This window comes from Carettochelys insculpta, chromosome 13 (assembly GCF_033958435.1).
Source record: "Carettochelys insculpta isolate YL-2023 chromosome 13, ASM3395843v1, whole genome shotgun sequence".
In the NCBI taxonomy this organism is placed as follows: Eukaryota; Metazoa; Chordata; order Testudines; family Carettochelyidae; genus Carettochelys; species Carettochelys insculpta.
Window position 1 is genome coordinate 20,646,851 of NC_134149.1, and position 22,174 is coordinate 20,669,024.

General features: G+C 42.2%; 1 protein-coding gene across 2 annotated transcripts in view; it reads left to right on the top strand.

Moving 5' to 3' along the window:
* The window catches only part of ATRX (ATRX chromatin remodeler), a 168,825-nt gene that overhangs the window by 133,276 nt on the left and 13,375 nt on the right, over window positions 1–22,174 (top strand). For both annotated transcript variants that reach the window (XM_075008068.1, XM_075008069.1), the window contains 2 exons: window positions 8,271–8,448; window positions 10,241–10,435. In XM_075008068.1, coding sequence (XP_074864169.1) covers window positions 8,271–8,448; window positions 10,241–10,435 — 373 coding nt within the window. The remainder of the gene's footprint in view (window positions 1–8,270; window positions 8,449–10,240; window positions 10,436–22,174) is intronic.

A 22,174-nucleotide genomic window follows, 5' to 3' on the forward strand; every position in this document is an offset into this window, starting at 1 on the left:
TGGGTTTAATGTGGGGGTGGAGGTGAGGTTGGTGGACTAGATAATTTAGTGGTCTTTTCTGGCCTTAAACTCTATGGTTCCATGCTGACAGAAAACCCCATATGAAAGCAGGATTCCCTCTTCCACGGAGTAGTCCCTGAAATGTTGTCTAATGATAGCATTATTTCAGATTGGGGAGGGCATGTGGAGCATCAAAATACAAAGGATTAAAAGGTCATAGGTTAAAAATTTCCTGAAGAACACCTTGAAAAAGACCTGGATAGTTAAGGCTGCTCTTCAGCATTTCTCTGAGTGCTAAGGGAAGGAGCGTGTCCTAGTTCAGGCAAAACAAAATCCCACAATTGTATCATAAGTAAATCAACAATGGAACACAAATGGGTCAAGTCAAAATGCTGCAACAGTACATGTTGTTTCTGGGAAGGAAGCTCAGCTTCCTTTAAAATTATCTGTGTAAAGAAGTCACTGAACACCTATCCAGACTAGTTAAACTATCTGCAGAAAGTCAGTATTCTTCAAGTGCTTGCCCAAATCTGTTTGAGTTAAGAATATGTGCATGCATGTGCAGGGCTGTTGGAAAGTTTTCCCTAGCAAGGAGCCAGCTAGGTGAGCTGGGGAACCCCCTGGAGTGGTGCCTATGTGAAGCCTTTGTATGACCCAGTCAACCTGGCACTCCTCAGTTCTCTTCTTACCACCTGTAGTGACTGTTCGACTATGCTATGGCACAGCTCCGTAGCCTTTTCTGTGCAAATAGTTATGAATAGCTGTGTTTAGCATACCTATTGTTTATGGTTCAGTTAATCTTCACTATTTGTTGGATAGGGAAGGTCTCTCCCTTTCTGCCATTTCCCCCCTTTCAGGGGCTTGGGGAGTGAAAAAAAAATCCTTCAGTCAGTGCTCAGACTGCTTGAAGTCTATGCCAGCGAGCAACCCTCATGACTTCTGCCTTTGTTCGTGTGAAGTTCATCAAGCAGATAAGTATATATATCTGTAGGGGGTTCAAGCCCCGGCCTCATGAGGAGTGAGACTTTCAGCTCTGGCAATTCCTCACGCAGCTGGCACTTCAACCGCTGTGTCAAGACTCCACACCTCCATCGTCAGTGCACAGCATGCCATCTTTGACTGTGGGCTCATCACTCAGGAAGGGCTCCACTCACCTGCAACAACCAGCGCAGCACCACTCCCAGTCTCCAGTGCACACCTCCAAGACACCCAAGTAGTAAGCACTGACACCGTAGTCAGTGGCATCCTCCATGCAGAAGGTACTGGATGCTCCTGGGGCCTGTGATTGTGATGCTCCTGCACCCCTCACACCAAGCCCCATCCTCTTGGTCTTGTCCAGAAGTGATCTGGTGCCATTTGGTCCTTCATCAGTGCTTGATATGCACCAGGCAACCTGGGGACTCAGAAATTGAGCTCCCCATTGTGCACCAAGGCCCCTGCCCCCTGACACATGTCCAGGGATAAGCCTTCACTTCTGTCTACATCTGTTCAGGTGCCATTTCCCAATTGCCTGACTCCTTGGGCCTTCCCTGAGTTCTGGCACAGCCATCTGAGGTGTTGCCATTCCAGCTTGTAGCCGCCTTCTCCATCACACTTGATACTAGTCCATTATCCATCCAGGGACATCATGCAGGCGCTTTGTATTACAGATTTTTTTGGCATGATCAGTCTCCTCCCCTGACGCTCATCACCGTGCCTCACCAGTCCCAATGCCATCTCCTCAGCACTTGTCTTCGAGTTCCGGAAATCCCCCAGTGCAGGTTTCACCTTGACCATATTCCTGTTCAGGGACTTGGTCCCATATTCTGCAATGTTCTTGCTCTTTTCATCAGGACCTTTACTGGTTGAACTCTCAGCATCCATCCTCTGATGCTAAAGGCCTCAACTCCTTAGCATTCACGCTCCCTGCGCAGATCTAGTCTCTTGACGCAGGTCTTCGTCTCTGCACTGGTCTAGATCTCCCTGCCAGTCGCTATTCCAGCGTCAGTCTCTATCTCCGCACCGTTCTACCTCTTGGCATCGGTTACATTCTCCACACTGTGAGATCTCTTGGTGCTGATTCCATTCCTGGCGCCTGTTGACTTCTCCTTTTTCTGTCTCATTGTGGCACCACTCTGCTTGACATTGTTCTCCTTGGCATCTTCTCTCATGGAGGACCCTGGGGCGCCCCCCCTTGGTGTCCTCCAGCTCCTCTCCATATGAAGCCATAGTAGGTGCATCAGTCTCCAGGCCTCCACCCACTGACTGTAGAGCATTCCAGGAGCTTTTCTGCTGTGTGGCCACCAGTCTTAATCTTCCAGTGGAGGAAGTTACTGAGTCTGTTGATCCCACCTGTGACATTCACACCTCAGAAGTTCCATCCTATGTTGGCTCTTCCTTTAACAAGACTATTATGACAGCTGCCTCTACTATTTGACAGATGTCAGCCTTTATCTGCCCTCCACCCCCTGACTGCTCATGGAGTAGAATGAAAGTTCTTTGTGCCAGTAAAAGGCTATGAGTACCTGTACCCCCACCCACCATCTTGCTGCTTGGTGGTGGACACCATGAATGAGAGAGAGAGCACCAAGGCCAGCAGTCTCTGGCCTCTAAGTCCAATGATGCCAGACACCTAGACCTCTTTTGATGAAAGGTCTGTTTGACTGGGGGCCTTATGCTTTGGGGTTGCTAACCAGCTGGTCGTCCTCAGCCACTACAATTATTACTCCTGAGCCGCAGCTTTCAGTTTTAAAAAGGTCTTCCCTGAGGATCTGAGGGAGGAGTTCTCAGCCCTTATGCAAGAGGGGAAGGTGCTGTCTCACATCTGCCTGCAGGCAGCCGTGGATGTGAGCAACTCTGCAGTCTGCTCTATTGGCTTTGTGCATACCCATTTGCCGGGGGCCTGGCTGGGGCCATCAGGGCTCCCTCCCAAGGTCCAACAAACCATTCCAGGATCTCCCTTTCAACTGTCATGGGTTGTTTGCTCAACAGACCAACGTCTACCTCCACAGCCTCAAGGACTCTTGCAGTACCCTGAAGTCCTTAGGCATGCCATATGCCTGGTATGCAAGAGAAGCCCTTTAAGCCACAACCTCAGCAGCAGTCCAGGCCCTTCCAACCTTGTGGGTGCTCCAACTTCTATCAACAAAAGGCCTTTTACTCTTGCCACCAGCATCCCTATCAACAATCCGGGGCTGGTCACAGCCAGTTAAAATACTTGTTGAAGCACTCCTTTTGATGGTGTGCTCAAGATTGGAGTACTTGCACCACTGCATCCTGCCTTACCCTTTCTAAACAGACTGCCACTCCTAGTCAGCCATCACATCAGACTGCTGGGTCCTCAGGAGTATTGCATCAGGATACAAAATCCTGTTCCACTCTACTGCCTCCCTCCCCCTACCCCCATCTCTCTTTAGGTACCCTTCAAATGAGCAGCTCCTCCTCAGAGGTTCAGTCACTTCTGAATTTGGGGTGGTGGAATAGGTGCCCTCTCAGTACAGGGGCATGGATTTCTACTCCTGCTTACTTCCTGGTTCCCAAGACAAAGGGAGGGTTGTGACCCTTCCTAGATCCTTGGGAGCTCACCAAGTTTGTGGTGTCTCACAAGTTCCACGTGTGATATCTCTGGGCAGTATTGTCTCTTTTCTGGATCCTGGGGATTGGTACACTGCTCCCAATCTAAAAGACACTTATTTCCATCCATCTGTCCTACTGCCAGTACCTCTGGTTCAGAGTGTGCCACCTGTACGTTCCATTTCATAGTCTTCCCATTTGGGCACTCCATGACCCCCAGGGTTTTTACCAAATGCATGGCAGTTGTGGCTGCCTTCCTCTGCCATCAGGGAGTGCAGGTGTACTCATACCTGGATGACTGACTGCTCTGGGAGAAGTCTGAAAATCGGGTGCAGTCGCAGGCGGTATTCACCAGACAAACTCTGGACCGGCTAGGCTTGCTGCTCAACCCAGTGAAGTTGTTGCTGACACGTACTCATTGCGTAGAGTTCATTGGGCTGGTGCTCGATGCCATGCAAGCCAGGACATTCCTCCCTGATCAGTGCTACCAAGTTCCTGTGCTCTGTCTCCAAGTTTCCAATCACCACAATCCACACGTGTCTTTAGCTGCTGGGTTACATGGCAGCCTGCGCTTACATGTTGCCATTTACCAGTCTCTGTCTCCGCCCTCGCCAGGCATGATTGGCTTCAGCATACCATCCTGGACAGGATGGCTTGGACATGGTCACGACTTTGACATGACATATCTCCAACACTTTCTGCCAGTGGCGGTGTCTGCAGAACATCCTTGTAAGCATTCCCTCATGCTCCTTAGCCCACTATGTCTGTAGTCACAGACCATGTCAGCTTTAGGCTAGGGTGCTCAGCTGGAATGTCTCACAACTTAAGTGTTGTGAACAGAGGAGGTTACTCCACATCAGCGTGGGTGACTCTGGGCCATTCACCTTGCTTGTCTGACATTTCTACCTTATCTCCATGGCCACTGGGTAGCAGTCATGACAGACAAGGCAACGGCTATGTGTTACATCAACCAGTGGGGGGTGCGCCTTCCATTTTGCTCAGAAGCTCTGTGCCTGTGGAAAGTCTGCATAGTCCACTCCATTCACCTGTAGGCCTCCTATCTCCTGGGGGTCTAGAACCAGCTGGTGTATTGTCTCAGATGTCGGTTCCTAGCCCATGAGTGGTCAGTCCACGTGGGCATGGTCTACTCAATCTTCCAGAAGTCTCCCCGCCACATGTGACAGCACAGTCTATGCAAACTCAGGCCTCCATATGCACCGTCCTGGTGCATGTGCCTTTCCAGGAGATTTGTCATGCTGCTATGTGGTCCTCTCTGCATAACTTCACATCTCACTGTGCAGTTGTGCAGCAATCAAAATGAGGCGCAGCCTTTAGGGCTACTGTCCTAGAGTCAGTCATGCATTGACTCCGATCTCCCACCCCTCGATTGTGCTTGGGAATCACCTAACTCAAGTAGATATGAGCAAGCACTCAAAGAAGAAAAAACTGTTACTCACTGTTGTAACGGTTGTTTGTCAAGATGTGTTGCTCGTATTTATTTGAAACACTCTCCTGCCCCACTATCAGAATGGTTGGCAAGAAGGAACTGAGGGTGTGTTGGGTTATCTGGGTCATATATAGACTTTGCACAGGCGCCTCTCCAGGGGGCTTCCCAGCCAATTTGCTTGGCTAGTTGCTAGGGAAAACTTTCCAGCAGCTGTGCACATGCGCACACGCACACCTAATTTGAATAGATATGAGCAACCCATCTCGAAGAACAACAGTTACAACGGTGAGTAATCCATTTTTTTCTGTATCTCTGAATCAGGAAGTATTCTTTCTGGTATCTTTAGAACCAGGACACCCCAAGTGAAATTCAGTGGTGTGACTTTTCTCCACAGAGAAGCAGACCACATATAACTGGGGCCATGTTAACTCACAGATAGCTGGACTGGCTTCTTTCCTTCTCTTCCCTTTTCTGCCACTAGAAAGTGATTTAGTAGATAAGAGGAAACAGCTATCATTCTTGTCACTGCAAATTGGCCATGATGGTACTTACATGTACGGAAAACTGCGAAAGTCCCTGTTCAATCTTTTCATCAGGCAGGATCTGTTCTAGTGTCTGCATTTGCATTCTGTTCTGTTTGATTTTGAGTAGTAAGAACTGAACATAATGGCATACTTCTCCAAAGTAATACTCTAACCTCATTCAGGCTGTCATTGTCTCTGCCTACTCAAGATTTTAAACAGAATGCCTGTAATTGTGTTAAAATACAAAAATCAGCACCAGGAAATGAGGCATTTCACCTCTTTTCATTTCTTGCATGGTGGCCTACACTTGAATCATAGATTCCTTGCCTCACATCTCATATCTGTTTTAAACAGTTCTGTAAACTGATGTTCATATAAATAGCTGATATCATCGAAGCAGCTGATAGTAGTATAACTGTCCAAACTGACCATTAGTTATATCTATCTTATCTAGGATTGTCCCAGTGTGGTACAAGTTCCTCTGAACCACTCAGTGGCCTGAAATGATCTTTTTATTTCCTTTCCATGAAAACTTTCTTCTTGGCTGTAACCAGATTGGGTGCACAGCTTCTTATGGTATCTTCCATGATGACAACAGTACTCATTGGTAACCAAGGCTAACTCATTTCTGCCTCATAGGAAATAATTTTGTCTGTTACTTTGAATCTTCAGCACCTGAAAATATAAGTACAGCATATGTCAGAACAGCAATTAAAGTATTTCTTAGACCGAAAAAAGCCATCATCTTTGTTCATTTCCATTCACCCTAAAGGTCTAGTCTTGAACGCACCCAAATATTCTGTGGCTAAGTCAATCAAATAACGTATCACTGAAGTATATTGAGCCACAGATAGACAGATTCCAGGAAAGAGAGGGGTGAAAACCCTATTCAACTTATTTCAAAGTAACATCCTGATTAGAAGGAGCATCAGCTACCACAGTGGAAATCTGTGAAGCTACCATCTTTTCATCCATCAACACTGTTTTATAGTAGTACAGATAGAAAAGTGGTTCCAAGCAGCGTTGCCTCAAAATAAATTAATACCATTTTAGGGAAGGGGAAACAGTTTGCTTTTGTCCTACTTATGTCTTCCTTTCTCTAATATTTTCTTCCTGCTCACTACATCCCAAATGTCTTGGACTTGGGGAACTTTCAGGATTGAGAATGGAAAATTTACCAAATTACTGCTTTTCTGGGTCTGACCTGTCCCAATGTCCACCTCACTCAAGATGAGTTGTTCAGGTATGTTGATGATGATCTCTTCAGGGTCCATCTGTTTAGTTAGCACAGTTGAACTAGGCATTATGGTTGTTTGTTTAATTTAATAAGGATTCAGAGTTTTCATAAAGTACTGGACATTAATATCTGAAGTAAGGGCAGAAAGGGTGTTGCCAAGACCTGAAACTTCAAGGACAGGTCTGAGCTCCACTGCATATGTGTATTCTGTACATATTAATTGAAGCTGTCTTTTGTTGCATAAATTGTACCAAATATGCATGTCAATGTTCAGATCAATAACTTTAACACAGCCGGTAATATATTTAAAAAGCAATTAAACAGAATAAATTTAATTCGTGCATTGTTAAGACTGGGACTTGAAAATGGCAGTAATGAGTGATTTTAAGTTATATTCCCAAAACTCTGCATCACTTACATGTTAAGTTACAAGTTAAAACTTATGCAGCAATGAAAGTATTACATACTTGCAAAGAGGGAGAATTCCTGTGATGAGAACTTAAAAATCCCTTCATTTTGCATTTTTTAAAAAATGTCAGTCTAAGCATTACATGAGATTTTTTTTTTACATTATCTTAATTTTAAATTCAGCTTGGTTAATAGTGGTATGTAAAGAAACAAAGGTGTGTCATTTTATGAAAGATGTTCTAGAAAATGTTTCGTGCCAAGGAATTTTTGAAGTCTCTCTTTGTGACAATAGTTCCAATAAGACCACTCATCGGCTGTGTCTACACAAGTCCCGTTTTGAAAGGGGAGTGCGAATGAGGCAAATTGAAAATGCAAATAAAGCACTGATTTGCATATCTCATGCTTCATTTTGCATAATCGCATTTTTGAAAGAATCTTTTGAAAGAAATGGCAGTGGAGATGTGGTTCTTTCGAAATAAAACTGTTTTCAAAAGCACTCTTGTAATTTTTTTCAGGAAGAAGGGCGGATTGGAAAATAGGGTTTTATTTCAAAAGAACCCTGTCTACACTGCTGTTTTCCTTTTGAAAGACTCTTTTGAAAATGTGATTATGCAAATGAAACCCAAGATATGTAAATCGGCACTTTATTTGCATTTTCAATTTGCCTCATTTGTATTCCCCTTTCAAAGGAGACTGTAGTGTAGACACTGCCATCATGTGTTGATTTTTAAATAATGGTTTAATGTGGTAAAACTGATTTTCTTATATTAGATCCCAAATTCTAATGTCTGAACATGATAATTTTTTTTCCTTGCATTATATTTCTGGGTAACATGGTTTCTTAAGTCCTGAACTTTTAGGCCTGACAGCCGGTAAGCAGCTTTGCCCTTTTATTTAGAACATAACAGATGTAAATTTTACAACCTCATGGTTTTAGAAGATTTTGAATCATTATAATTTATGAATAAGTCGTCATAAGACCCCAGAGGTTTTAGGTTACAGCATTTCAAAAACTTCGTTTATAGTACTTAAAGAATCCAAGGTAAGAGAAGTCACTTTGCAAAATATTAAATTCTGTCATTTTTATTTTTTGTTGTTCCAGAGGCCGTTTGTTTATTATTTCCACCAAAGCGGGATCTCTTGGAATTAATTTGGTGGCTGCTAATAGAGTGATTATCTTTGATGCATCTTGGAATCCATCCTATGATATTCAGAGTATCTTTAGGGTTTACCGCTTTGGGCAGAACAAACCTGTTTTTGTGTACAGATTCTTGGCTCAGGTATGTGTGATTTGGATGTTTCTCATTAATCCTTTAAGATTCAGATTGTGATGTTTTGTCTCTAAAGACAGATCCATACATCCTTATGGAGTCTTATTGAAGTCAGTGGATACAGGGCAGCACACAGGAAAAGGGGTCCACAGGTGTATATCAGATGGTAGAATTGGAGCTTAAGATTGTCAAACCATTAAAAAATTTTTGCATGCATTAAGTACAGATGGGTCAATTAAGACCAGCTAGTCTGGTCTCCTGCATAATACATACAATAGATTTTTCACCCCATTTTTCCTGCATCAAGTTCACAGCTTCTTGTTAAGCCAGAACATATATTTTGGAAACATATCTAGTCCTGTTTTAAAGACTCCCAAGTGATGGAGTATCAGGCTGCTTCTCTGCAACTCGCCCCCTCCCATCAGAGGGGGCATGGTAATGAGGCAGTTCGAAGCAGACTCATGAGGTGCTAACATGCATATTCAACACCTCATTGGCATAATGGCAACCTCACGAATTTCAAAGTGTAGACTTTGAATTGCAGATTGGCAGTGCAGATGCGGGCAGCTTTGAAATAAGCGCCCCCATTTCAACATCCCCTTACTCCTATAAAACTTGGTGGGAGTAAGGGAATGTCAAAGTGGGTCACTTATTTGAAAGCTGCCCACATCTACACTGTCAATCTGCAATTCGAAGTCTGCACATCAACATTCATGTGGTTGATATTACGCTAGTGAGGTGTTGAATATGCACATTAGCACCTCACTAGCCTGCTTTGAATTGCCTCATTATACCATGCCCCCTCCAACAGGGGTGGGGGTGGGGGGCGAGTGTAGAAGCAGCCTCAGTCTCATCTGTGGGTGATGTCTTCCTCTTATTGTTTAACATCACTATTTAAAAATCTGTGCGTTATTTCTAGTCTGAATTTGTTTAACTTCAGCTTTAAGTCATTGGATCTTGCTACACCTTTTTGAGATAAAGAGCCCTCTACTATAAGAATTTTTCCCGTTAGGTGGTTGAAGATCTTGATAAATTTACTTCTTAATCTTCTTATTTTATTTTAATTGAATGTTTTAGTCTTACTCTGTTTTCCCCAGACCTTAAATCGTTCTTCTAGATTTTATCTGAGTCATTTTCAGTTTATCAGCATCCTTTTTAAAATAGTGAACATCAGAAGTAGACACACAGTTCTCATTATATCTATATAGAATGCCCGTGCTATATTCGACTCCTCCCTGTTCATGCTCCATAGTGCCCTGCTTTTGCATTCAAAGATCCTATTTGTTTACTCGCCTCATTGCACCAAGAGCTCATGTTCAGTTGAACTCTGACCTGTGTCCACTAAGTTTTTTTAAAAGCTGTCACTGAATGTAGTTCATCTGTTTTTCTTATTTAGTGTGGGTTTTTGTTTACCTTAAAGTAAGGTGAACAATGCAGTATAATCATTTTTTCATATTAATATTGTAAAAGCTTTAATTCAGGGAACTTGTGGAAAAGCAGATTTCTTCAGGAAGCTAAAGTAGTTAAAATACATTGATTATGCTAATAAAAAGTCACATATCATTAGTTGCACTAGTACTTCTTGTTCCTTTGTGGCATTTCATTCAAGGACTAGAGTCATTTAAAATAATTTATCAAACTATTAGAGGTGTATCGAGGTGTAGTTGTTCAGCTGTTTGATCAAACAAACATTAGTGATAGAGTAGTGTTGTTCTTATATTTGTTGTTTTTCTCACTGACAGAATAACTTGATCCCATTTGTGTGTTTAGATTTATTAAAGCAAATATTTGTGTTTTTAAGGGAACAATGGAGGACAAGATATACGATCGTCAAGTAACAAAGCAATCACTGTCTTTCCGAGTGGTTGACCAGCAGCAGGTTGAGCGCCACTTTACTATGAATGAGCTTACAGAGCTCTATACTTTTGAGCCGGACTTGCTGGATGACCCTAATTCAGAAAAGAAAAAGAAGCGGGATACACCCATGCTGCCGAAGGTAACATACTTCACAAATTTTTCATAAATCTGTAAGCCTGGTCAAATGCACAATGCTTTCTTTCTTAGGTGGGAAAGAGGGTTATGAAAAGATGGGGTTTGTTTAGTTCTAAAAGGGAACATGATAAAAATAGATAAAATAACAAATGATATAAAGAGAGTAAATGGATTTTTTGATCTTCCTGATCCTCAGCACAAAAAAGGGGACCATCAGTTCAATTAAAAAATGGGAAAAACACAAACAAAAAAAATTGTTTTCCTACAACATATAGTTGCGCTGTGGAATGTGTCATCACAGGAAGTCATTGAGCCCAAGACTCAGTAAGGGATTGTGTATTTACACGGATGTCAGGAAAATTCAGAGATATCACAGTGAATGAAGACAAACTTCAGAGTTCAAGTTAATCTGTATCAGTCTTACAGTAACTTCAAAAAAGAAAATATGTTACAGCCATAAATACACAGAGCACTTGTTTTGTTTATTGTTTATTTTCTAAATGGATTTGAAAAAAGGGTAAATCTAAGACCGCAATTATTTGTAGTAAGCCTATTTTAACTGAGATCTAAATGCAACATTTAATTGTTTGGTGAGGTTTAATTCAAGTCTTACATAGTTGGCTTCTGGAAAAATGTTTGGGGCCTTTTTCAGCTGAATTAGAATTGAATAATTTTATAATACAGGTTGGGTCTCCGTGGTCTGGCACCATTGGGATTTGACTGGTTCCAAACCATGGAGTTTGCTGGACCACAAGAGGTCAATGCCAGCCCTTCTGCTGCAGGCCTCTGGGTTCACAGCTGCCAGACTCTTCTGGCTGCCAGCCCTGGGCTCCAGCTCCCACCCCAGCCATTGAGCTCTGGCTCAGGACCCCAGCCCTGGCCACTGGCTTCTTTGGCTCCCTGTCAGGCTCTGCTTCAGGTCACCAGCTCTAGTTACCAGGCCCTGGCCCCTAGCCACTGGCTCCCGCTCCTGGTTCCCGGCTCTCTGCCACCAGGCTCCTGTCCCTGGTCTCTGCTGTCTGCTTCCAGTTGCTGAGCTCTGTTCTTAGCCACCACTCTTGGGCATCACTTCCAGCCACAGCCTGGATCTCTAGTCTGGCAACATCTTTGGTGCTGCCCTTCTGGGTCTGTGATGATTCCAGACCATGGATTTTGCCAGATCAGAAAGTCCCAGGATAGAGAGGTCAAAACTGTATTGACACAAATTGAGCCAAACATGTGCAAGAGCTAAGAATCACAAATTAGAAAGTACTTTTTTATTTTTCTTATTCCCGTGCAATTCCTGAGGAAAGGAAGGAAGAAAGGAATCATTCATGCTAGAAGCACTGATTTAACTTAACATAATTTTGTTAAGCATTGAGATGCCACTCAGTAATAAAAACACTGTGAGAATCTGAAATTTCAGTAGAATAGAAATGTGAAAATCTTGTAAACATTTTTATATCCAGCAATCCCAGGACCAGAAGATTGCTGGATATTCAGATATTCTGGATAATAGGTTGGTATACCTATCGAAACATAACACTAAAGAAAAATAAGATTAGAGATATTAAGAAACAAACAAAAATATGTGCAGAATATTTTATTTACCAACAGTTGTATTGTACACTGTAAATGTATACTGTATTTGCTGTATTTATTTGTATTTACTTTCACTATATTGTACTTATGGAAAAAGTAAAGATTAATTAATGGTTAAAATGCTTGTTATTTGAGAGTTGCAGATGATAGAATGCCAGATCCAAAAGAGTTTACTATAATTTAAATTTGTTGTAAGCTTGTGAAGAGCAAAAGCTCCGAGCATAAGTGAGAAGAATGTAGGTAGGTACGATTTTCGATATTTCTAAATTACTTGGTTGCTACTGTATGTAATTGGTTGTGAACTGCCAGAAGGAGGGAAAATGTTTTCTCCTTCTAGACTGTGGACACGTCTTTTTCAGTGAAAACTAGCATGTACTTCATTTTAAAGATCTCTTTCTAGATTATCAGAATATTGATTGTTAATCCTCTGAATGGGTTTTCCTTGAATTGTTAGGCCAGACACCATATTTTTAAATGGATTTTTCCTAGACCACTTTGAGAACCTTCCAGCTGTCAGAGGGATTTAGGAGATGTTAGCCCAGTACAGAGCCACTATAGGGCAGTCATTTTAAAACACGTGAAATAAAGTTTAATAACTATCTAACCCATTCTTATTACAGAGTTTTTCAGTTCAAGCAGGAAGTTTAATATTACTTTTTTCTTAATATTTGTTTTATTGTAATTTCATGTCAGTGAATTAAATTCTCTACTTAATTTTTCTTCAGTTTAGAATTAACATCTGCATTAAAGGAAATTTATTTTAAAGTTGCTTTTTTGATGATTTTGTTGACTATATGTTGATAGCTCCACAAAGAATAATTGATGCATTATCTGGATATTTCTGTATTAGGAATAGTTTATCACCATAAAATATCAAAATGGCTCTTGAGGAAAATTGGGAGTGTTTTTGATTTTTATTGAATTTGAGTATGATTAATGATTTTGGAATTTTGAGCAAGCCATCTTCCATAATAATTGTACTCTGAAAGTTACTTATTTTCTCCTGTATGATTTTAGAAATGCACATATAATTATACCCAGTTCTGAATACTACAATACCCCTATCAAGGTAAATGTTGGAAGTGAATTCCAAGAATATGCATTTGTTTTAAGAAAAGTCTGTGTCATGAGACTGGATGTCTTGATAGAGAGATGAGAATAGAAAAAAGGCTAGTATATGATTTGACAAACTGATATTATAATACTTCATCTTCAGAATAATTTGCAGTCAACTAAATTCCTCATCCCATTGAAGTGATGGGCAAGTTGTGAAGAGACAGACAGAACAGGAGGTTAGGTTTTCCACCTAGACAAAAAAGGTAAAAATTACCTAGTTAGCGATATGGGGTGGGGACTAGAGGCTTGTTGTATATCTGTTTCAAAGGAAAGTTATACTGATTTAACTCAACATTCATTTGTTGAAAAACAATTTCAAACTGATTTTAATTTATTTTTATACATAACTAAATTGGTGCCTGGGGCACACCTTTCTTGAGAACAGTTTTCATTCTCATTCAAGGATGGTTGTAATGTTCAGAGCAATTTGTGTCAACATTTAGTTTTATATGTTAAACATAATTCATTAGTTCTCTTCCTATCTTTCCAGACAGACAGATGGGTCAAGGGTGATTTATGCTCATACACAAGTCCCCCATCTTGGAGGTGGGGGAAGTATACTGTAATTCAACGTGACTGTTCATTAGTTCTTTCCAATCCAGTTGCCAGTCTGTAATTCTTTTAAGGATGTGAACTTCATTGTATGCTATCTAAAAGACTCCAAATATTTTGTAGTCTGAGAGAGGTAGCCATGTTTGTTGTATCTTCTCAAAGCAAAAAAAAAAAAAAAGCCAGTCCTGTAGCACTTTAAAGACTGACATAGTTTATTAGGTGATGAGCTTTCCTGGGAATAATTTATAAATTATTTATAAATTATTCCCAGGGAAGCTCATCTGATAATAAATTATAGTGTTAAAGTGCTACAGGACTGCTTTTTTGCTTTGTAAATATTTGTAGTCTTTCACTTGACAGGCTTTAAATTATCAACTAATTACCTCCTCATTTTAGCAGCTTCTGCATTTGGTTTGTACGGCATAATTTCTGGTGTGCTGGTTCCTATATCCTCACAATAGAATACTGTTTATCTGTCATTCTGTACAACATCCTTCCTTTATTTTTCCTTTTCTCTCTCTTCAACGAGATTTTTGGATAGGATAGTTTAAGATGCAGTTATGTGGCGGGATACTAAGTTTTCTGTGCTCCTGCTGAAGCTGGGAATTCAGAGAGCATGGAATGTTTTTGGAGACACTTGTTACTATGCACAACCAGCATAAACCATCAATCTGTCAGACAAGGAATATAACTGTAATGTATTTTTTTCAAATATCACTGTGTGGCATAGACTAGCAGTTCTCAACAAGGTTTTTGGGATACTCTGAGGTGCCACAACCATGTTTCATGGCGTCCACCAGGCAGGGTTGATGTTGTTTTAACTGGGGGCCAGGGCAGAAATCCGAAGCCCCAGGCTCTGAACCTTTTCGTCCAGGGAAGCCAAAATCTGAGCAGCTTCGCTTTGTGGAGCGCCCTGTGATGTGAGGCCCTGAGCAGTTGCCCTGCTTGCTACTCTCTAACATCAGCCCTGGCTTATTTATGCAGAAAAACTGTTGTGGCACAGGTGGAGGTATGGAGTTTTTAAAATATGTTGGGGTGGAGGGAGTGGATCTCAGCAAGGGAAACATTGAGAATGTTTGGCATAGGTAATATCTAGTGTCTCTTTGTTTCATGGGTCAATTGATGCTGAAACCTTACAAGCCTGTTTTCAAATCTGAAGTTTTGAGGAGTAAAAACATTTTTATTAAAATACCAGTTTTGTGAAAGTCCTTCTTAAAGAGCAACTCATCTATATTTCCACAATTTCACAATTATGCATTCTTCAAGTACAATTAATTTGACACTTCTGTCAAAATTAAACATAAAAAATTACTCTGAACTTGGAGGTAAACATTTTCCTTTTCATAAATTAGGACAGTCACGTTCCATCTTCGTTAGGTTCAGTGGGAGAGATTGGGCAGTTTGCTGTATTTAAGTACTGTGGATTTTTTTCTGTAGTTTTGTTTTATACCTTATTTTGTATTTTTTCTATACTCTGATGATCTCTTCTCTGCTAACTGAATATTCCTCCAAAACTTACTGTTTCCTTGCACACCTCTACTTAATCTTTTTCACAATGGTTAGGTTCCTTACTTGAATGTTGCGTTATTCTCACAGTTTTCCTCGACCACTCTTCTCCTTCCAGCCAACAAAATTTTGTATTCTGCTTTTCCAAAATCAGCTGTCCCGCTCCCCAAATCCTTGCAACTAGGGCAAGCAGGCTAGCACTGGAGAGGGGGAGGAGGACTGGGGTCAGGTATGCAATGAAAGAAGCCTGTGCTGGACTATCAAATACGGTCATGTAAATTACTTATCTCTTGAAAATCCTGGATATTCTCCTTCTCACCTTGTGTTTGTGTAGTTAAAGAAAACAAAACTACAGATAGGAGAAAAAAATCGTGTAAGATTCCAACTGATCTAAAAATATTGTTTTCTCATATTAAACCTACTGGAGAGTGATTTTTTTCCTGTCTTCCTTTGCCATCACAAGATGGCAGCTTCTCTTGATATTTGTGACAAATTCTAGTTCCAATCAGAATATTCTAACTTCAAGTATTTCTCAGGTAGTTTTATATAAGAGGTTTGTAGATTTGAAATACTTTTCATGAGGGTTTTTTTTAATTTCCCATGGAAAAATTTGAAGACTAATATATGGAATTTTTCTTTAATTTCTTTGGCCTTTAATTCAACCTCTTTTTGGGGAAGAAAAAAAAAGCTGCATTTATTTCTTCACTGTAAATTGTTTAATTGTTTTTTGTTCCATCATTTTCAGAACTGAGTTATTTTACCTACAAATCCTTGTTGTCTCATAGCGATTTTGATTGCTTCTTGAGCCACATTTTTTATATATAAAAAAAGCTCAGGCTGCCAGCAAGGCTCAACACCCCAGATGGCCCCTGGCCATGGGGCTGCAGGGTCCCCATGTCATCCTGCTGGGGATCCTGTGGCTGGGGCTTCCTGTCCTGCCCAAGATTTTCCAAAATCTGGCAACTCTAGTTACAAGTATTGTGGACATTGGGGGAGAGGACTAGCAGGGTTCTAGTAGATGAAATATATATCAACTTTAATAAGGCACTTAATACAATCTCACAAGAATTTCTTATAAGTAACCCAGGGAAATACAGCCTAAACAAAACTACAAGATGGGTGCACTTTTCTGGTATATTGGGCATGCTGAATGAGGTCCTGCAAGGTTTGGCCCTGGGTTTGGTTCTATTCTGTACCTTAAGAGGTTTTGATAATGCCCTAGAGAACACAAATTTGCAGATGATTCTGAGCTTGGGGGAATTGGTGCCGTGAAGGGCGGGATTGGAATTTTGATTTTAACTAACAGAAGCAATTGTTTGAAAAAAAGGATAAAATTCCAAAAGAACAAATGCAAAGTACTACATTTAGGAAAGAATAAAAAGCTACACAAAGCGAGACATGACTAGGAAGGAGTACTGCAGAAATGGATCTTGGGGCTGTAGAGGGTCACAAACAACGTGTCAACAGTACAGCACAAAAACGAACATCTGTCTGGGGTGTATCATCAGGAGCGTTGTAAACAAGACACAAGAAGTAATTATTCCACTCAGCAGGCCTCAACTAGAGTGTTTTGTCCAGTTCTGGGTTCCACATTTCAGGAAAGATATGGACAAATTGGCAAAAATCCAGAGGAGAGCAACAGAAATGATCGAAAAAAGTTATGTAGCCTAAAAAACAGGATTTTAAGGGAGAGAACATAAAGTCTTGCTTTAGAGGGGAAGAAATTGCTCTACTTATCCACTGAGGACAGGACAAGAAATTACGGGCTTAATGACAGCAAGGGAGACTTAGGTTACACATTAGAAAAAACTTCTAGCAGTAAAGATGATTAAGTACTGGAACGAATTACATAGGGATATGGTGGAGTCTTTGCCACTGGAGGTTTTTCCATAACAGGTTAAACAAATATGCATGGTCTAAATCAGTGGTGGGCAGTCTGGGAAGAGTCGGGAGGGACTGCAAGTGAAGCCATTTGCGGGGCTTCTAAAGTGCTGGGAGGGTGTGGAAGGAGTAGACAGTGCAGGCTGTGGTGCCCCAGTGCGCAAGACGTGGGGGTTGGGTACACACAGGGGTAGGTGGGGGTGTCTGCAAGCTTCAGGTGGAATCCCAGAGGGCTGCATGCAGCTGTGGCCTACTGAGACGGAGGCACTCATGCAGCCCATGTCTTGTCCTTGGTTACCCATCATTGGCATATAGCACAGAGATCAGCAACCTTTACAGGGCGGAGTGCCAAAATTTGACCTTTTGACCTCTATGTATGATCTGAGTACCAGTGGTATTTTTTAAAGTCACTAAGAGTCCTATTTACACCAACTTCATTAATAAATAAGAAGCGGAATTTTACCGTTTCAGTCTTTTAAATCTCCATCTGTCTGGGTTTTTTAAGTATCTAAAAATGTCCAGGATTTTATTACAGGTTGAAGGTCTCTTATCCTGGATTTTCTGGTCTGGCAACAACAGTAGTCTCAGCCAGTTTGGCAGGCAGCCCCACGGGCTGGGAGTGAAGCTGCTGGTGACCCTGAGTGGGAAGCCCCAGCACCCAGGGGCACAGACCTGCTGCCTGCCTTGGGCAGGGATGCCGCAGGCCAGAGGCAAGGTACTCTGGTGGCCAGGAGCACAGAGCTGTTGCCAGTCCCAGGCAGGGGGGCGCTGCTGGCTGTGGGAGGAGTCAGTGACAACTCTGCAGGGAGATAAGCGCCCTCCCAACTTCAGCCAGCCTATTCCTCCCCTCTTCTCCTGCCCAGACCATGCCACCCTGCTGCTACATCCCCTCCTGCCCAGACCCTCCCTCCCTCCCTCACCCTGCTCCTGCCCAGAACCCCACCCTCAGCCTGTTCCTGCCCCCTCCCTCTCACCCAGACCTCTCACCTTCAGCCCACTCCATACCCCCCGACCCACTGCTGCACCTTAACTCCCACACAAACCCCAGGCCCATTCCTGCACCCTCCCTCCCACCCAGACCCCAAACACCCACCACCAGGTTGGTCCTGCATCCTCCCTCCTGGCCAGACTCCATACCCCCACCCCAGCCCCTGAGGGGAAGGGAAGTTAAAAAACAATCCAAGAGGTTCTGCAGGGCTCCACAATGGGGGCCTTTAGCTGCAGCTCTGCAGCAGGGCCTGCACTGCCCATGGATCTGACCCCAGCCCCACAGCGGAGGTCTTTGCGGCAGGGGCCGCCAAGGTAGGGCTCCAGCTCTGTGCCACAGTGGGGGTGGTGGAGGCTCCTGCACCAGCCCTGTGCTGATGCAGGGGGCTTTGCAGCAGGGCTTCCAGCCCTGTCCTCTGGCCCCTGCTTTGCTGCATGGGGGAAGGAGGGGCAGGATGGAGCTCCCACAGCATGCCATCTAAAATTGGCTTGTGTGCCATCAGTGATAGGCATGCTGGGGGTTGCTGATTCCCGTTCTAGCAAATACCTAGCCCTACTTCAGTTCAGGGGACTGGACTAAATGGTCTCTAGTGGTCTCTGTAACATCTACTTACAATTTGGGTAGTCCTTATTTTCATGCCTGTTTCTGGCTTTCTAATTGTAATACCTCCCAGTATTAACAATGAGACACGTTCAGTGTCTGGTTCATGCTTGATTCTGCAAAAATCAAAGCAGAGATGGCATCCAGAAAACACATTTTTATTATAATATGCTATAACTTGCACAGCAATCAAAGGAAACTCTTGGTCAAAGTCATGTTGCATAATATTTAGATTGTTCCTGATAAATGTAGCATATGCAATCTGATCACTAAAGCCCTTAATAGGGAAACAAAAGCCAGTAGTACAGACATTTACCAGCATTTCTTCTTTTTGGCACTGAACTGCCTATACCTTTCTTACAAAGACAGAACTGTTACTTTGTAATTATCAGAAAAGCAAGATAGGCATTTATGCTAAAGTGGGGCTTTAGTTTTGTCTTTTACAAGTTTGGGGTATAATTTCCCCCCTTATGTTCAGGCCCCTTCTGCTTTTACTTCTTCAAAGCAGTTTGCTGAACAACGATGTCATTGTGCAATTTTATGACCATGCAGATGGTAAGATAAGGAACTTCTGCCTCAGTAATCCTTGGCCATTGGTAAGAAATGCACCATAGTAATCATTTAGATGTACTAAGAGCAATATGTGGAACTATAGCTAGTATCCAGAAAAAACAGCATATACCTCAAACCCCATGAACTCATTGCCAAATGTTGAAAGCATAGATTTTGGAATTTAAGAAACTGTATGTATAGTCAAACCCTAAAGCTAGTTCTTTAAAGGGAGCAGGTTGTGAATTGGGTTGTCTTTTTTCTTGCATTTTCCTCTACAACCATCTAAACTTAAACATCTTTTCTTTTGTGAAAAGGTTACTTGCTAGGTGAGTGCAGTTACGGCATGCTTGTTGACTTTATTAAAGACCAATTAGAGGGCTTTGCTAGGTAGAGTTGAATACATTAGGAAGGAATTGTTCAGTACACCACAGCTGAGTCTAGATTACCTTTTTACACCTTTTTTTAAGCACCTCTAACTTGATCTGAGCATCTGATTTGTTTGTAAATTCTTTTGCTTTCAGTGTGTTGGGATTTTTCTGGAGCTTTTCGAAATTTTATACTGAGACTTCTTGTAGATTATATAAACAAAATTTTTCTGTTTTGTAATATTCTCACGGTCTGAATTTTTGGTTTGTTTTCTTAGTGCTCTTAATTGAAAATGTATATCTTCTCTTACTCACACGCAAAATTTCCTTAGAATAATTTGTAGGGGAAAAATATTATCATGTACCAGATCCACATGATAGAGTATATAAATTTGTTTGGCAGTTTACCAAAATTAATCTGTATATAGCTAACATTTACATTTTTAAACATCATGTCATGTACAATTTTAATGGTTGTTACATACATCTGTATTTATTATTTTCATCAAAATGAGTTTTTACACTATCTACTTGGGTGTTGCATTTTAAGAGATTGTCAATAATAAAAAACACAAAATGTTGGTGTTACAAGGAATATTTTGATGTTAGATTTTCTAATATAGCAATATTGCTTCCAAATTAAGAGCAATATTTGGGGACATTGAGTATAGTCAGAAGAGATCATGAGACATAAACCTTTGTATCAGAGGCCTGAGCTAAAGTAGTGGGCAAAGCTTTGCTGATGTAAGCAAAGTCAGGCTATTGACCTAGGTAGGATGTGCTCATAGAATCTGAGAAAGACAGGACTGATATTTCAAAAACATGCATGCCTGGGTGGTGCTAGGCACAATCACACACTCCAGAATGGTAGTACCTGAAAACCTCGATACCAGCACATTCCTCAAAGGTAACAAAAACACACTGATTCATCTTACAGATGAGGCCAGGGTAGCAGCATGATGGATAGAAATTTTTAGTCAATGGATATGAGCTAATGGATAGTGGTTAGCTACATCAGAGGCATGGTATCTAGGTGGCAATAATTAGCTAAGTGAAGGGGACAACACGTAACTTTTTTGTACCTGTACAAAAATGTATGTCAGAGGAAGGGTCTTTGCCTGGCTGAGGGGAAAAAGGAAAGTCCCACCAATCACTGGGTCAATCCATTGTCACACATGTACATGTGTTTGTGTACCTGTAATCATGGAGCCTGGGCATTAGCACTGCACTTCATCATAAATAAGTCTGACCAAATTCCTTCACTGAAAACAGGCTGTGAATTTTATGGGTAGGTCAGTCAAAGTCTGCTATCTTCACTGTCTGGGCAGAGCTAAAACAGCATGGTAAAAGAACAGTATGCAGCCAAACACCTACAGTAAACTCTTGTTTAACCAGTGTTTGCTTAACTGACACACTTATACAACCAGCATGACCCACAACTGGACAGATCTGGTCAGCGGTCACTGGGTGGGAGAATGGAGAAGCGGAATCAGAGCTGGGACTTGTACAGCGCATGGGGGGGGTAACACAGCCCACTCAGTGCTGCCCTGCATCCCTCCCGGATGCATCTGAGTGCAGCTGGCAGGAGAAGCAGTGTGAGGGCTGGAGTTTGTGTACAGAGAGGGAGAGCAACACCCCGCCCTCCAGAGGCTGGGGAGTAGCCCATGCAGTGCTGCCCTGCATCCCTCCTGGCTGCATCTGAGTGCAGCTGGCAGGAGAAGCAGTGTGAGGGCTGGAGTTTGTGTACAGAGAGGGAGAGCAACACCCCGCCCTCCAGAGGCTGGGGAGTAGCCCATGCAGTGCTGCCCTGCATCCCTTCATGCTGCATCTTGAGTGCAGCTGTCCAAGATCCTCTGTTCTCCTACCCAGCATGAGTACTCTGTTATCCAGAATATATGATTATCCAGCAACCTCCCAGTCCCGTGGTTGCTGGGTCTCAAAGAGATTACTCTGTCAACAGTACATCTGACAAAATGGGTTTTTGCGCACAAAAGCTTATGCTCCCAAAACTCTGCTCATCTGTGAAGTGCCACAGGACTTCTCGCTGTTTTTGTGGATACAGACTAACACGGCTACCCCTCTGATACTTGTCAGCTAGTTTCAGAGCCTGAGTCAACTGGGGCTCACACTGCGGAACTAAAATTAGTATTGTAGAATTTGGGCTCAGGCTGGATCCTGGACTTTGAAATCCAATGAGTGGGATGATTCTAGGAGGCCAGGCTCCAGCCAGAGACTGAACATCTTCACTGATATTTTTAACCTTGTAGCTTGAGCCTGAGTCACTTGACCTTGACTAAAAGATTTACTGTGTTTGGTGGTGGTGGTGGTTTTGTTTTGTTTTTTTCCTTCCCCAGCATACACATCCTCCGTTGTGCAACATTTTTAATCGATTAGGCTGGGTCTACATGTGCCCCTTCCTTTCAAAAGGGGCATGCCAGTGAGCGGGTTCAAAAGATGCTAATGAGGCGCTGCAATGATTATGCAGCGACTCATTAACATTCTGGCAGCCATGGCAATTTGAAAATGCGGCTTTTCGAATCATGCGCCGCCCATGGAGACAGGACCTTCCAAAATGACCCCCCTCCCAGTTTTCGAAAGTTAG